Source organism: Schistocerca gregaria, chromosome 8 (genome assembly GCF_023897955.1).
Source record: "Schistocerca gregaria isolate iqSchGreg1 chromosome 8, iqSchGreg1.2, whole genome shotgun sequence".
Classification (NCBI taxonomy): domain Eukaryota; kingdom Metazoa; phylum Arthropoda; class Insecta; order Orthoptera; family Acrididae; genus Schistocerca; species Schistocerca gregaria.
Window position 1 is genome coordinate 126,260,627 of NC_064927.1, and position 15,897 is coordinate 126,276,523.

At 40.5% G+C, this 15,897-nt stretch overlaps 1 protein-coding gene across 6 annotated transcripts in view; it reads left to right on the forward strand.

Moving 5' to 3' along the window:
- Positions 1 to 15,897, forward strand: part of LOC126284081 (PAX-interacting protein 1-like) — a 163,152-nt gene that overhangs the window by 37,068 nt on the left and 110,187 nt on the right. For all 6 annotated transcript variants that reach the window (XM_049982720.1, XM_049982724.1, XM_049982722.1 and 3 more), the window contains one exon: positions 11,217 to 11,388. In XM_049982720.1, coding sequence (XP_049838677.1) covers positions 11,217 to 11,388 — 172 coding nt within the window. The remainder of the gene's footprint in view (positions 1 to 11,216; positions 11,389 to 15,897) is intronic.

The following is a 15,897-nucleotide window of genomic DNA, read 5'->3' on the forward strand; positions in this document are numbered from 1 at the left end:
TGTTTTTTAGTTTCCATTTGTCCGTCAACTCATAAATGTAGCTGGACGTGACAGTCAGGAAATGGGTCTTACGGTGACTGTCTGTCCACAGATTGCACGTCGTTGAACACTAGTTTTTACCAATTGCATCTTTCACTACTGGAATAAGTTCACTCCTGACTTGATCAGTCAATTCCTTAATATGTTGTGCTATGGTCCTTGGGGAAAGTAGCACGCCTTGGGTGGTGATTTGTCCATGTTTTGCTCCCCGTATTTATCAGTTCTTAAGCCAAGCTTATGAATCCTTCACCACTTACCATATTAAATGGTTGGAGTTCTGTTGCACACATTGAAACACATTTGTCCCTAATAGATATTTTATCAGCACTGGCAGCTGCAACGCTTGACAAGTGTCGATTATCCTTACATTTATGTCTGTTCATTCTGGTTGTGCTTCCTTTGTAAGAAAGCAATGCTCCACAATTTCCATTTTGGCACTGAACATAACCAACTGGAAGATGTGTATCTCTTTCAACGACCACTTGAAACAGTCGTAATAAACACCTTCATGTATGTTTCACTAAGCCAATTTTTCTTTTCGTTTACGGACACAACAGTTCATTAAAAAATGCTACACAAATGAAGCGATTCGATTAATCAAATACTATCACATCTCGAATTTGGAAGCTCTATTCTGTAATTATTTAGTAATAATTGAAGGGCTTACCTTAAATTTTTCCCAACTGGAACTGCCACTTCTTACTCCCACTTTATTTATCAGAATGCCCATCCCATTGGCAAGTTTCTTCAACACAACATCTTTTCTGATGGTAGTCATCATCATTGGTCCCGGTTCAGCAACCACTCATGCTGTGTTTAGTCCTGTGACAAATTACTGCCTATCGCTACGTTACGATAATGCGAGTCTCTTGGCCATCTCACGCTTTCGCAGTTTCGGGCCGGCACGTGTCCTATTCAACAATCCTTGTCTCAGCTCAGTTTCGTAGCATGACGTCAGTCATCTCCACCTCATGCACCTGTGCCAGCGATAATGAGCCGCGTACTCAGTGAGAAGCGAGCGAGACTAAGCAGCGTTTTGACGTGCTCTAGTGACAGTTTCTATGAAAAGTTGTTCCAAATTGTTACCAGAATAGTTGCATACCAATGTACGATGTCAGTAGTGCAGTTCCATCCAATTCTCCTGCAGTATCAACAGAATTGGTGCCAAAATCTTGTCTTCGCCATCATCATCGTCGTCATCATCAGTTGTTTGTTTTTGTTTATAATTCAGACTATAGACTGTACCTCTCTTATGAGTTTAGCAACATGGTCTACTTTCTTCCTCCATGAGGTTGTGTGTACAGTCGCAAGACCTTCACAGAGCAGTCTTTCTACATCTGTTATTGTAAAAGTCTTGTTATTACTTCTAATGTACGCCTTGACATTACTCCAAACCAATTCAATTGTAATAATATGGCAGTGATAAGGCAGTAACTTACTTACCATTTGAACCTGTTTGCTTGCAATATCATCTACAATGTATTTAGACGTGACAGGCTTATTTTGTTTAACGAGAAAACATAACAACAGTTTTGTCATGTTCTTTATGGCCACTAGTGGTGGGAGTTTCGTCTAAAATTACAGAATAATATGGTACATTGCCCATCACAAACACTGTTGGAACACTAAACTGGAGCAACAAATTTTTAAACCACTGTAGAAACTGTGAGTAATTCATATCCTCACGATAGTCACCAGTTTTTCTCAATTGAAAAACTAAAAGCCACTAAGCCGTTTGAAGATCCGTCATGGGCCACAATTAATTGGTATCCTCTTCCTGTTGGATGATGACCGCTGCTATTTGAAGTATCATCTGTCCAGTATTTATCAACTGATTCTCCAGCGTCTAACCATATGCCTGAGTGTATGTCCAGTCCTACAATTTTGTGTAAGAAAATGCTACAAGCTGCAACAACATGAGCTTTTTCAAGTAAGAGCTTTTGCCCATCTAACTTTTGAAAACAAAATCCATACTTTTTGATACCATCTCAAGTGATGTTTTCCTTCTGAGAAAAGTTCATTTTCTTTTAAAGAAATTAGCAACTTCGCTATTGTGGGTATTGTTTCCTATATAATATCCGTACGTGTGCCGACAAATTGCATCAGTTTGGAAAGAATCAATATCTGTAATTGGACGAGGCTGATTTTTTTCTTTCCATGAGTACTTAAAAAACACACTATTTTTCCCTCTGGGGCTTCGTTCCACACAGTTTACTTCAGTATCTTGTACATCTTGAAGTAGCACACCTTTTCTTATAACTGTTCTTTGACTGAGTCCTAGAGTTTCCAAGGTACGCTCTGAAACTTCATCGGCAGGAATCGACAGCTGCTCATGAACAGAAACAAATTCTTTTTCTTGCTCATAAAACTCATGCATCCTCCATAGCAATTCCAAAGACTGTTTAATGGCACTCCATGGTGCAATGGATTGTCGCTTGGTGAACAGCGTCATTTTGGTGATGCTGTTTAATAAACAGAAGCTGTAGTCGAGGTGCTAACACTACACAACACAAAAGCAGGCAGTTGCGCACTAACATACGATGTTTAGACGGAAGCCGGCAATGTGGGAGCATCAACACCAGAACCGGCTTTTGTTGCGGTGCTGTTACTGGTTCAGAAGACACAGTGCTTTGCGCTCCTCACTCAGGGAGTGACCTTGAAGTAAAATGTTTCAACGGCCTAGGTATAGACAAGTTCATCTCTTTGTTCCAAAGGGGCAGCCAGCATGGTTGCCTGCGGGGTGCCAGCCAGTAAACTTTGAGTATTGTTATCTGCTACTTCTGTCACACACACACACACACACACACACACACACACACACACACACACACACAGTATCACAGTGTCCAAGTACGTTGTGTGCATGGAGAGTATTTGATAGTCGGACTTGTAGGATTGTGTGTAATTTCATGAAATTTACATTGGAAGAGACCAATGATATTCAGTATTTCCAGTGTTGGCCGCTCTTAATGGAACCTCCACATTTTTTACATACATTCTCTTTCTTGCGTGACTGTGTTTCAAGTTGTGCTCAGACACTATAAAAGAGAGAAAGAAATTTTTGTGATGAGATACACATGTTGGTCACATATTGTCAAAATATCATTGCATGAAGAACAATGCAAAATCCAGGACAGAATATTGACAGTATTGTGAAAAGAATAGATTGCTACTCACCATATAGAGGAGACGCTGAGTTGCAGCAGGCATAACAAAAAGACTACTAAACATATGAGCTATCAGCCAAACCACACACACACACACACACACACACACACACACACACACACACAAAAGCACAACTCACCCGCCCATGACCTGAGGCCTCTGGTCAGAGACAGTGGTCTTGTAAATACATACATACGTGTGTGTGTGTGTGTGTGTGTGTGTGTGTGTGTGTGTGTGTTTTTTGTCTACTTTAGCAGAAGGCCTTTTACCCAAAAGACACATGTTTAGCAGTCTTTTTATTGTGCCTGTCATATCATCTGTATGGCGAATATCGACGTACCCTTCTCATAATGTTGCCATTGTACTATTACAGTATCATGCATTGACAATGTCTCCCAGAAATAAAGCAAATAATGGTTAAATTTGAACACGGTACAAGGTGTGATTGCATACTACTACTATGTTTGTGTCTGTCATTTGACAAGAACTAATTTGTAAATGGTAAGGCAGGCTCATGCACTGCAGACTGCACATTGTATGACTTGACCTGGTTTTTTCATTTAAAGACTGATCTGAAAGTTTCTTAACATGAAGATTCTCTGTAAGTATGAGAAGCGACATGCACCCAAGTCCCTCATTCAGTGACTGACTTCAGACTATATAAATGTATATGTAGTGTATGGGGAAAGCATTGAGGCAAATTGTAAAAATTAAAGCAATGATAAAGTAGCATGGCAGGATGCATCAAACCAGTCAGAAGACAGATGACTCAAAAAGAAAAAAAAAGTAGTAATCATTTTCATTTGATATTTGGCGCTTAGAGAAGAGCTGATGTGTATCTATTTGATAAGGGAGGGCACAGAAATATTAACATCGTGTGACTACCAATAACTGTGCAATTCGGCTGCCCAGAGAGCATTTGCCCAGTATCTGCAAACATTTTATACTGTTAAGCAGAGATACTTAGTTTGAAATACTCACATAAATCTTCATGTAACATCATTGTGTGATGGTGTTCCTCCTGAAACTGAAGCCTGTTTAATATTGAAATTTCATCATCTTTCATTGTGAACCATTGAAGTGTTTGTTTTCTAGCTTGAAAATACCTGCTTCTCCAAATTGTCATTTGAAAATTAGAGGTATGTTTAGTGGCAGGCTTGTAACTACAGATCATTAATCAAAAAATATTGTACAGGTATATTGTAACCAATTGAGATCATTATTATGTATGTACATGTCTTGGACTGGAAAGCAGAAGGAGAATGCGGTATATTAAGGAATATTATGAGGATTTTCTGAGTCATGACAAAAATGAGACTTCATTTAAATGCATTTAGTGTACAGTGCAGGATACGGTGCCCTTAGGGACTGTATCGGAAGGAAATTTCTGTGCTGCTGTTGCTGCTACTGCTGTAATAAGATTTAGAGTTTAAGTTTAGAAACTTTAGTTATAAAAATCTCTGATATATTTTGGAGCAAGAGCTACCATTTGCACTCTGACTGGCCTGGTTGTCTGTATGAGTTGGTTACTGTTTTACAAATTTCTTTGATGTTGGACTGCATGGTCTGCATGCCACCAGATGCACTCAAATACTTGATGTAAGAAGTATGCACAATTTTGTAGTTTTTTAATTACCATTCTTTTGTTTTCTGGCATGCTGCACATTCACTGTGGCAAGGAAAGCACACCTGTGTGAATATTGAATATGACAGTATAAAAATGACTCTTAAACTAAGAGTCAATGTATTTTCAATTATAGCTCGAGATAAAACTAGCCTTTTTTATGATACTCAGATAGTAAAGAAATTGCAAATATACACTGGTTAATGCCATTATTAATTTCAGAAGTATCTTTTGATGTGTGTGACAAGGCATGACCTAGCAAACACAGAATAGTTTCTGTATGATGAGAACTATGAAAATATGAATAGTAAGATAGACTATTAATAAGGCAACAAATACATGACATACAAAGTCTCCACATCTCTTTCACACTGTAGCAGCATGTACGTACTACAAAAATGCCACGTAAATATGGTAATGAAAAGTGCTGGTGGAATGTAAATAATTCGGGGGATAAAGGTGACAACTCATCAAATAGTAGCAGCGCCGATTCGTCGAAGGACACACAAAAAAGACTGAGAATATTATTAACTTTCGGATGAATCATTTTTCAGCGCTTGTAGACTCACAAGAGGAGCTAAAGCAAATATTGGAAGAGTATTGCAAGAAGGGTGTGTAATATGGAATGAAGGTAAGTGCAGGAAAGACAAAAATGATGCGAATAAGTAAGAAGGAGGCTCCAGTAACATATTTGGAGAAAGAAAAAATGTAGAACAAATGAAATCATTTCTGTACTCTGGAAATTTAATGATGTGGAATGGAAGCTGTTCAGAAAAAATAAGAAGGATATCAATGGAGAAGAGAGCATTTGAAAAGGCGATGCAGTTATTAACATCTAGAAGAATTCCAATGGAACTCAGGAAAAGATTGCTAAATGTTATGTCTGGAGTATAGTATTACACAACAGTGAATTATGGATGGTTAAAAAGATATTTAGAAAGTTTTGAAAAATAAAGGAAGAAAGCTTAGAGTTAACATTTCATTGACACCAAGGTCATGAGAGACAGATGGTAAGCTTGCAATGTTTCAAGGATAGGGAAGGAAATTGGCCATGCCTTTTCAAAAGAATCATCCCAGCATGTGCCTGAGCAATTTGGGAAAATCATGGAAAACCTAAATTTGGATGGCTAGATGTAGATTTAAAGTGGCTGATTTGAAGTGACTGAGCTGCTGAAGATGTCGTGACCATGTGAGGCAAGGCAAGAACTGTAGAACAGAAGCAGTGATGAAGTCCAACCAAAAGCTCAGAGAGAGTGCCCCGAAGAGAAGAGCCTGGCACTATGCTTGAAAGAGAAAGCTCTTGAGGACACAGGAGGCAACCAAAATTGCAGTCCAGTGAGGAGCAGATCTGGGAGAAAGTACATTGAGCATCACAAAGGTGTCTGTTAGAGAAGAAACCCAGTGCATGCCCCACACCCTGAAGAAATGTTGGCAATATGCAGAAATGGCGATGATTCAAAGGGCTTGGAAGGAATAAGATGCAGTCAGCAGGGATGACAGAGGATGGGTGATGTCGCCATCACACCGAAAAGATGAAGGCACAAAGGAGGCAGAAGCTGATGCCACATGAAGCATAACAGGACCACCAACGGTGGAGGACAGCATGTGGGCTGTTGGTGTGTGATATGGTGGGTTTGGGTTCAGAAGAAGTGTCAGGTGCAGTGGTGCTGGAACAGTGTGGCAGGCACCCCACATGGTGGCCTCAAGGTGTGCTGTGTGGTGCTGATGGAGGCTGGGCAGGAGAACAGCACCAGGGTGCTGGCAGCCAGTGGGAGATAGATGTTCAAACCAGTGGTAGCCATTATGGTGAGAAGCTGCCAGTGCTGCCAGTCAGATAGTAATGGCTTGAGAAGACGTGGGAGCAGCTGGGTCCGAGTGTGACAGTGGTACCAAAATGCCCCTTGAGTTTGGTGGACGCATTGCTGCTGTGTTATGATGGAGAGCCCAGGTGCTGAGCCATACTGGAAAGGAAAATCGACCTCGGCCAAGGGCTCCCAGGAGAAGGCACAAGCAGCGTGGGTGTGGCCAGTGAAGGGCAGACACCATACAGGAAGGTGTATGAGGTGAGGAGTAGACCTGGAAAAATGAAGAGACATAAAGGACTCTCATTGAGAAATGGGACCAGTCCACTGAAGGCGATTGAACAGTGCGTGGCCTTGGAAAGAAACTTCAAAGACCGCAGAATAGAAGGTGCACGGAAGTCAGAGGCCGCATGAAATGACTGTGATGAACTGATTTTTATATTTGACTGGTTTGGTTTGAATGTTTGTGTAACGGTCTGCAATTGATGAATGAAGGGGTAGCCTTATTCAAAAGAAGTAAGAAATCTATGGATACCAGTAATTGTATGCTGGCCACTGTTTTGATTGTACAAGAGGTGGGATTCTTCCTACACGTCGGACAGGGCATCCTGAAGACATTGTGGTCCAATGTCAAAACTGGTAAAAAAAAAAAAAAAAAAAAATTGGAAATTTAGATAGCTGAACGTATTTTTGATAAGACATTTTTTATTGTGATGAAAGATGTATGGGAGTAGCGACCGGGACATGGTGGCATCAGGCAGGGTCCCCACAGGAAGCGGATTGCGCACCATGTAAGTGCCTGTTGGAGAAGAATGCGAGAACAGAAAATGGACGCAACTCACACGGAGAAGAGAGATGGTCCAAGAGGGGAAGGAGGACACCGAACCGTCAGTGACAGACAGAACTGTGGGGTTTGCATCTGGAGGTGACAGGCCAGGTTAGGTAGAAGCAAAAAAGAGATGAGTGATGCCTCCGTAGGATGGTGAATGGGGTCCACAGAATGGATGGGTGCTGAGGGTATCGAAAGTACAAGAGATTTTCTGTCAGAGAGGGGTGTCGATCGGGCTGGCTGTGCTGGGGTAGGTGGTGCCAGGGCAGTATCAGAGGAGGCAATGCTGGAGGCAAGTGTGCAAGAGGAAGAGGGGCTGGAGGTGGCCCGAAGAGAAACGTCTGGAACAGCAGAAACATGAAGGAGGTGGTTCCATGAAGCACAGAACGTGGGCCGTGAATCCAAGATATTGTCAAACTTCTGAGGGAGCAGAGATGAGTCCTAGGCAGAGGGAGTATTGTGACATGTGAGGTGCCGTAGAAGAAGCCCAGTGGTGTGGAGGAGATGTTGTGTGTGATAAACACTCTGTGCTATCCCATCTATAGTGCATGAAGACTTTGCACAGAAAATTTCTTAGTCAAGTGAGTGGTGCCTTGGTCTAGTGGTGCAAGTCAGCCCCATAACTGGCAAAGCTGCAGGGATCACAAGTCCTGTGCAGAAGCAGCCATGGCAAATAGGCAAGTGAGATCAGTGACAAAAACACAAAAGAGGGTTAAGTATTGACAAGGAACAAGAGACGCAGATGGGTGCAATTAAACAGTTTATACAAGAAACACCGGAGCAAAGGAAGGAAGCCATTCTAGTCTATATGCAGTGTTTATATGCAGCCCTGGTGACATGTGAGGTCCCAGCATGGCTCTGACAACTACATACACAGAACATGTTGTTAAGCATTGAGCCTGAATCTTGCATTGATTGACTAGCTGCTGGGCGGCGTCCTTATGAATACTGCGAAGTTAGGCCAGTATCACATGGCTTGCGGAGGTGAGTTAGTGCCACCACAACAGTGCTGTATCTGATAGATGTGGCACCTGCAGATACTGCAGCGGATGTCGCAGGCAGGATGGGTCTGGTTGAGTTGCAGGTGCCTTAACAGGATGGCAACTTGCAGCACTCTGTTCTGTGACTGGATCGTAAGGTGTCAGACAGATGCCACTGAAAGCATTCATTTGAAATCAGACATAAGACAAATATGATAAAGAATAAAGAACAATGAATAATCCTTGCATAACTCAGCTGGTATGAGCATTATCTGCATAAGGCGAAGATCTGTATTGGAATCTTTGTTGCATGTAGTTACATGTAAAATTACTGTTGGGTCGATGCTCAGAATTAATTGAATCTTAGATGACATTCACAGTGTCAATACACTAGTTCCAGTAGATCAGTAAATTTGAGAAGGTATGTGAATTTATTTTGGCGATTACACTATTGAATGAAATTTATAAAGAACTTGGCAGTATGAATCCAATTATCAGTAAAATGTTGCACTTACTCTGGCATTGATTTATTTTTGAAGAGTGTCGTAAATTGTTGTATCCTGGCCCACAACTGTTGTAACTTATCCTGGGTATTGACGCTGGGACGGAATTGGCATTCGAATTGGATTGACTCATGTTCTATAGGGGCAGATCTGGAGATCTTGCTGGACATGGGAGTACCTCAACATCTTGCAGACAGTTCATAGAGAAATGTGATGTATGTGGATGAACCTTGTTGTCCTGTTTATACATGGCACCAACATACTGTTGCATGGGACTGCAGGTTGTCTATGATGTATTTTTGCAGAGAGTTCCCTCAGACGCTACCAGCCTTGACCTTAAGTCATAATCAATCCACTCCCTCCCCACCCCACACACATACATAATGACGCCAAGAGTGCCTCTCCAACACATTGCAACAATGGGTCCCCTCTCTGGATTGTTACTGTAATCGCTGCCCATTTCTCATCAGGGATAGTGAAGAGCTGTAATACAGTGCTAAACACTGAAACACCATTCATTAGCAGCCCATGCCTCCCAGTCACAGCATCTTTCCAAATTCAACTTTGTGTGTTGTGTTAATAGCAGTCTATGTGAGGGACAGTAATTCCCATGTCCGGCTGCTGCTAGTCTCCAATCTGTGGTGCGTCGTGACACACAATTTTGCAGTGAGCCTATTACTTTTTCTAGGATGGCGGGTGCAGATATGAAGGGATTACAATGTGTTTGGTGCTCAAATACGGTGGTCCTTCCTTGTGATGTTCAGGTGTGGTCAACCAGAACATTGATGGCAAGTGTGCCAGGTGTGGTCAATCAGAACATTGATGGCAAGTGTGCCGTTCTTCATGTTCCCATACAGTCCAACGAAGTCCACTGTCACATCAGAATGTGGGCAAAAATCTGATACTCCACGATTTGACTAGCTGGCCAAGTGCAACCCACAATTAGGCATCTTTTCAAACTCTGTCATGCTGCTTCACATGTGTATGCAGCATCTGCATGTCCTTCACAATGTTCGTTCAGCATCTGACACTTTTCACCCCCCTGACATAGTCTACCAGGCCTGTTAACAACTCAAAATGTGAATAGTACTAATGTACTCTGGTGGCTGTTCTACCTGCCACAAAGAAGTACAGCTCTAATCATTTACGTACCCAGCAGTGGTGTGTAAATGTAAGAAGTAAGATAAGCATCTGGCCATGTCTTCTGGATGATACACTTTTTTTGTCAGTCAGTCTAATATTCTACTCAAAAGGTAGGGAAAATTTCTGTAGCTGACATTATGTTTGGTAACAGAAGGCACAGAGCAATTGGCATGAGAATTCAATATGTTGTAATGATGAACTTCCTTATTGTAAGGGGGTTGGTTACACATTAGATAAATAAATATCTTAATTGTTATATGTAAAAACTACTAAATTGTCTAATGTCTTTACAGGTAACATCATTGTCCTGCAATGTATTACACACATTTTCCATTTGTAAGAAAATTTCTCTTAAAAGTATTCAACCGTATAAAGCTAGTATAAATATTGTGTTTTCATTATGGAGAAGTAAATGCTTGTGCTTCCATTTTTATTGCTGTTTTGACAACTACTATGTATTTTGAGTTTGCAGGATTGGAATTATTTCTAATATATTTGTTACAGAAACTGAAAATTGTAACGTCCAATGGTGAAGTCCAAAAGTACCCCAAAGATTGGGAAATAGTTATTGGCTAAATAATACCTGTACACCATTAGCAATAAAAATTTGTTTGATTGCAACTTTTTGTTGACAAAAAATTGCTTTTGGGAGCTAAGGAATAAAGAAAGTAAATGAGGTGTAGTTTATTTTGAAAAGTGAACAAATTTAAGACACGAATTCTAGTAATATAAGAACGTAGTGTTTGGTTTGAATGCTTCACATTAAAACGGAACATTGTAGTAAAGTATACAAAGGTAACACACAGACAGATGCTGGACAGCAGTGGTTCATACATGTAAGAAAAGAGGGAAAAGCATGAATGGAATAGTAGTTAGTAAGATAGAAATCTTTCCTTGATTTTTACGTATTTCTCACTTACACCTACACTTTTTATCTCACTGGTCTGTCACAAGGCTTGTTTTGCTACTAATCTTTTCCTTATCAATTATATTGAGACACTTTTTTATTGAATTTTATGCTGATCCTGATATTCTAAAACTTGAAACTTTTCTAGTTTGCGTTGAGCTGATCTTCAGCTTTCTTCTCTTTCCTCTGCCGTTATGTAATGTGTGGTGCTGACATCGTAGGTCCTCCAGCAGGCCGGTGCAGTGCTGAGGCAGGTGCCGGGTCAGCAGCAGCTGGTGGCGGCAGGAGTGGGGCAGCCGCAAGCGGCCGGCGGGAACTGGCTGCCGCAGCAGCCGGTCGCTGATGGTGCTCAGCCTGCAGCAGCAGCTGCTGCTGCTGCTGCTGCTGCTGCAGGTATGTGGCTTTATATTTTCTGTAGCAGTGTGAAGACACCACAGAGGCACTTCTAACTTTACAAGTGGTAATAGAAGCAGTACTTAGCAAAAGTCGAAACATGCTTGGAGCATTTGTTGACCTAGAAAAAGTGCTCCACTGTGTAAAGCGTTCCAAGATATTTGAAATTCTGAGAAAAATAAGAGTAAGCTGTAGGGAAACGTGGATAATGTATAATATGTCCAAGAATGGAGAGGGACCAATAAGAATTGAAGACCCAGGACAAAGTGTATAACGGTGTAAGACAGGCATGCAGTCTTCCGCCCCTGCTCTGTCTTGAATCTACACACTGAAGAAACAATGATGGAATTGAGTTCAGGGTGAAAGGATATCAATGACAACATTCCCCTATGGCGGTGCTATTTTCAGTGAAAGTGAAGATGAATTACAGGACATTTTAACGTGCACACACTTTGGCTTGAGAGTAAACTGAAGAAAGAAGTATCAGAAATGAGATTAGGGATAAAATTGACATCAAAATTGGTGACTGCGAAGTTGATGAAGTTAAGGAATTCTGCTACCTTTAAAGCAAAATAAGATATGACAGATTAGGCAAGGAGGATATAAAAAGCAGTCTAGGCAGAGAGGTCATTCCTGGAAAAAAGAAGTTTGCTAGTATCAAACATGTGCCTTAATTCAGGAAGAAATTTCTGAGAATGTACAGGGTGCTGGAAAAGTTGGTGGACTGATAAGATATAAGGAATAAGGAAGCATTCCACAGAATCGATGAAGAAAGAAACATACGGAAAACACTGACAAAAGAAGGGACAGGATGATACGGCATGTGTTAAGACATCAGGGGATAACTTTTGTGGTACTAGAAGGTGCTGTAAAAGGTAAAAATTGTAGGGGAAGACTAAGATTGGAATAATCCAACAATTAATTGAGGACGTCAGGTGGCTTGCAAGTGCTTCTTTGAGATGAAGATGTTGGCACGAGGGTACTTTGTTGCAGGATACATGAAACGAGTCCAAAGATAGATAACTGAAACTTAAAAGAAAGGTATGCAAAGCAGAAAGTGGAGTCTGAGACAAATGCTCAGCTAATAATCGCAAAGAGACATTTATTATTCCAGCACCTTTCAGGCATGTGTCCAGAATTGCAGTACTTCAGTTTCCAGTGATTTAGCTGTTGATCATATAGTTTCTTCAGGGTGACTTCTGTGTGTTTTGGCATATGTATTTAAATGCTGAAATTTGGAAACCACATGATTTAAAAATATACTGTGGAGTAAAATGTGCGTGTATCATAGATAAGCCAGTCATAGGTAAACTTTAAGTGCCTGATATAAAACTGTAGCAAGCACTGAGTCAGGAAATTCACAGTGCCTTAAACACCAATAGTACGTCCCTTACAAATCTGCAGTGGTTGAGCATTGTATTTCCATTTGCTGTTGTACAAACCATCTGAAAGGCAAGATTAGCAGCATCTTGTAACTGCTTGCAGATGACACTAGTGTATGCAGCTCTCACGCTACGTCTTTAAATAACTGTTGGAGAATACAGAATGACTTGGGCATAATTTCTATTTGATGCAATGAATAACAACTGGCAGTAAATGAGGAAAAACCTAAATTTTGGCAGATGAATAGGAGAAATATGTCTATAATGTTCAAATACTGTTTTAGACATGGGCTGCTTGACGCAATCATTTTTACTAAATATTGAGGTGTACTGTTGCAAAGCAACATAAAATGGAATGAGTACATAAGATCTTCGTACATCTTCATCTGCATTTACATGATTACTCTGCAATTCACAATTAAGTGCCAAGAAGATGGTTCATCGAACCACCTTCAGGCTATTTCTTTACCATTCTACTCTCGAACAGCTTGCAGGAAAAATGAAAACTTAAATATTTCCCGATTCCTCTTATTTTATTATGATGACCATTTCTCCATATGTAAGTAAGTGCCAGAAAAATATTTTCACACTCTGAGGATAAGTCAGTGTTCCAATTTTCGTGAAAAGATCCTTTGTTTCAACTATTGTCACCCCTATTTGTGTATCACATTTGTGGCACACTCACCGTATTTTGGGATAATACAAAATGAACTTCCCTTCTTTGAACTTTTTTGAGTCCTCCGTCAATCCTATGTGATGCGGCCCCACACGACACAGTATTACTCCAGAAGAGGGCGGGACTGAGCAAGGCAGTGCAGTGGTTAGCACACTGGACTCGCATTTGGGAGGGCAACGGTTCAAACCCGCTTCCGGCTGTCCTGATTTAGGCTTTCCATGATTTCCCTAAATTGTTTCAGGCAAATGCCGGGATGGTTGCTTTGAAACGGCATGGCCTATTTCCTTTCCTATCCTTCCTTAATTTGAGGTTGAGCTCCATCTCTAATGACCATGTTGTCAACAGGGTAGTAAACACTGATTTCCTCATCTGCCTCCTCAAGACAGTGGACGAGCATGGTATAAGCAGTGTCTTTAGTTGACGTGTTGCTTTCTTTAAGTGTTCTGCCAATAAATTGTGGTCTTTGGTTTACTTTTCCCCTCAATATTCTACATATGTGATCACTCGCATTTAAGGTATTTGTAATTGTAATACTTAAGTATTTAGTTGAATTTACAGCCTTTAGATTTGTGTGATGCATTGCGTAACCAAAATTTAGCATATTCCTTGTGGTATTTATGTGGATGACTTTTCCACAAATAGTCTAAGAGGGCTGCTCAGAGTATCTCCTAAATTATTTATGTAGATCAGGAAAAGCAGAGGGCCTGTAACACTTGCTTGGGAAACACTTGATGTCACTTCTGTTTTTCTCTGTGACTTTGTGTCAGTGACTATGAGTTGTGACCTTTCTGGCAAGAAAACCTGAATTGACATGCCATAGGCATGTAATTTGAATAGAAGTAGCTTCTGAGGAACGATGTCAAAAGACTACTGGAAATCAAAAAATATGTAATCAGTTTTACATCCCATGTCAATAGCAATCAGTACTTTGTAAGACTAAAGAGCTAGTTGTGTTGCACAAGGGAAAGGGAATGGTCTGCTTCAGTTTTTTGAGATAATTCTCATAAAGAGTAGCTCATCTATAAAGGAGATGCATACAGAGAACTTGGGTGACCCATTCTTGAGCACTGTTACAGAATTCGGGATCACTACAAGATCGGGTTAAATTAACACACCAATTCAGAGGCATGTTGGAGATTTGTTGCCAGTTGGTGAAATCAAGATATGTCGAATGTTACAGTAATGCTACATGTCAAGATATGTCGAATGTTACAGTAATGCTACATGAACTCGGATGGAATATCCTGGGGGGAAAGGGGATGTTCTTTTTCGAAACACAGTTAAAAGTTTAGAGAATTGTATTTGGCAGACTGTTGAGCAGTCCTAATGCCATCAGCATACAAATTGTGAAAGTGCCAAGACAAATCAGGGCTCATATGGAAGCTTACAAATAGATGGTTTTCCCTGCTCAATTTGGTAGTGTAACAGGAAAGGGAATGACTAGCAGTAGTGGAAGGTACTGTCCCTGTGCACCTTATGGTGGCTCACAGAGAGAGGCATGATTGTGGCCACACCTCATCCTACAGGGGGTCAGTAGTTAAGGAAGCTGAGGATATACAATTAGCAGTTTACCTTAGATGCATACATTTTATTTATGATTGGTGCTGTTGTACTGACTTATCTGTGATGCCTACTCAGAATTCAGCCACCGACTTGCCATGTAGATGGCTGTACAGTTAACACTGAAATATTGTAAGATGGAGTATTGCTGTCCTGGATAAATGCGTGAATGATGATAGAATATTCTATCTGCAGTGGAAACTTGAGAGTCACATTACACAAGAAATTGTCACATAAAGAACCTTACACCAACATTACGAAACAGAGTACAATAATTAACAAGGATGCTGTATTAATGTAACAATAACAGTTGTAGAAAAAAAATGAGTAGAGAAGAATGGAACTATAAACTAAGAAAATTGGTCAGAGCATCATGCTTTATTTTGATTGTAGTGTTATTAATTTAACAGTGACGTGTAGTAAATCAGAACAGACATTTGTTGTGAGGAACCAATCAGCAAGAATGTATCAAAATAGTATACCGTCTACAAAAAAACAAAAAAAACCACCAACAGAGTTTTGAGTCTTATTTCATTGGTATTGAAGATTTTATGTTTATTTTCATCGTGTAGATAGGTACAGAAACATGTTGCCAGAAGCATTGCGGAATGTTACTGAAAAAAATCTTAAGATTATATTGATTTTATCACAAGTTTGGCATGTTTTTGTCCTTAGATCAGAGGCATCTTTGTGAGTGTTATTTGGGAATGGTAGGGTAATATGCTGGCACTTGGTTTCATGCTATCTGTACTTTCATCATTACACAAAACAAGCACAATGCCACATTGTACATAAGCACACATCGGTCATGAACACTTTAAGACTCCATCTCTCTTTGCTTTGCAATGGAAAGGTGCCATTGTGTACAAAAGAAGAAAAACCTTCCAGTCG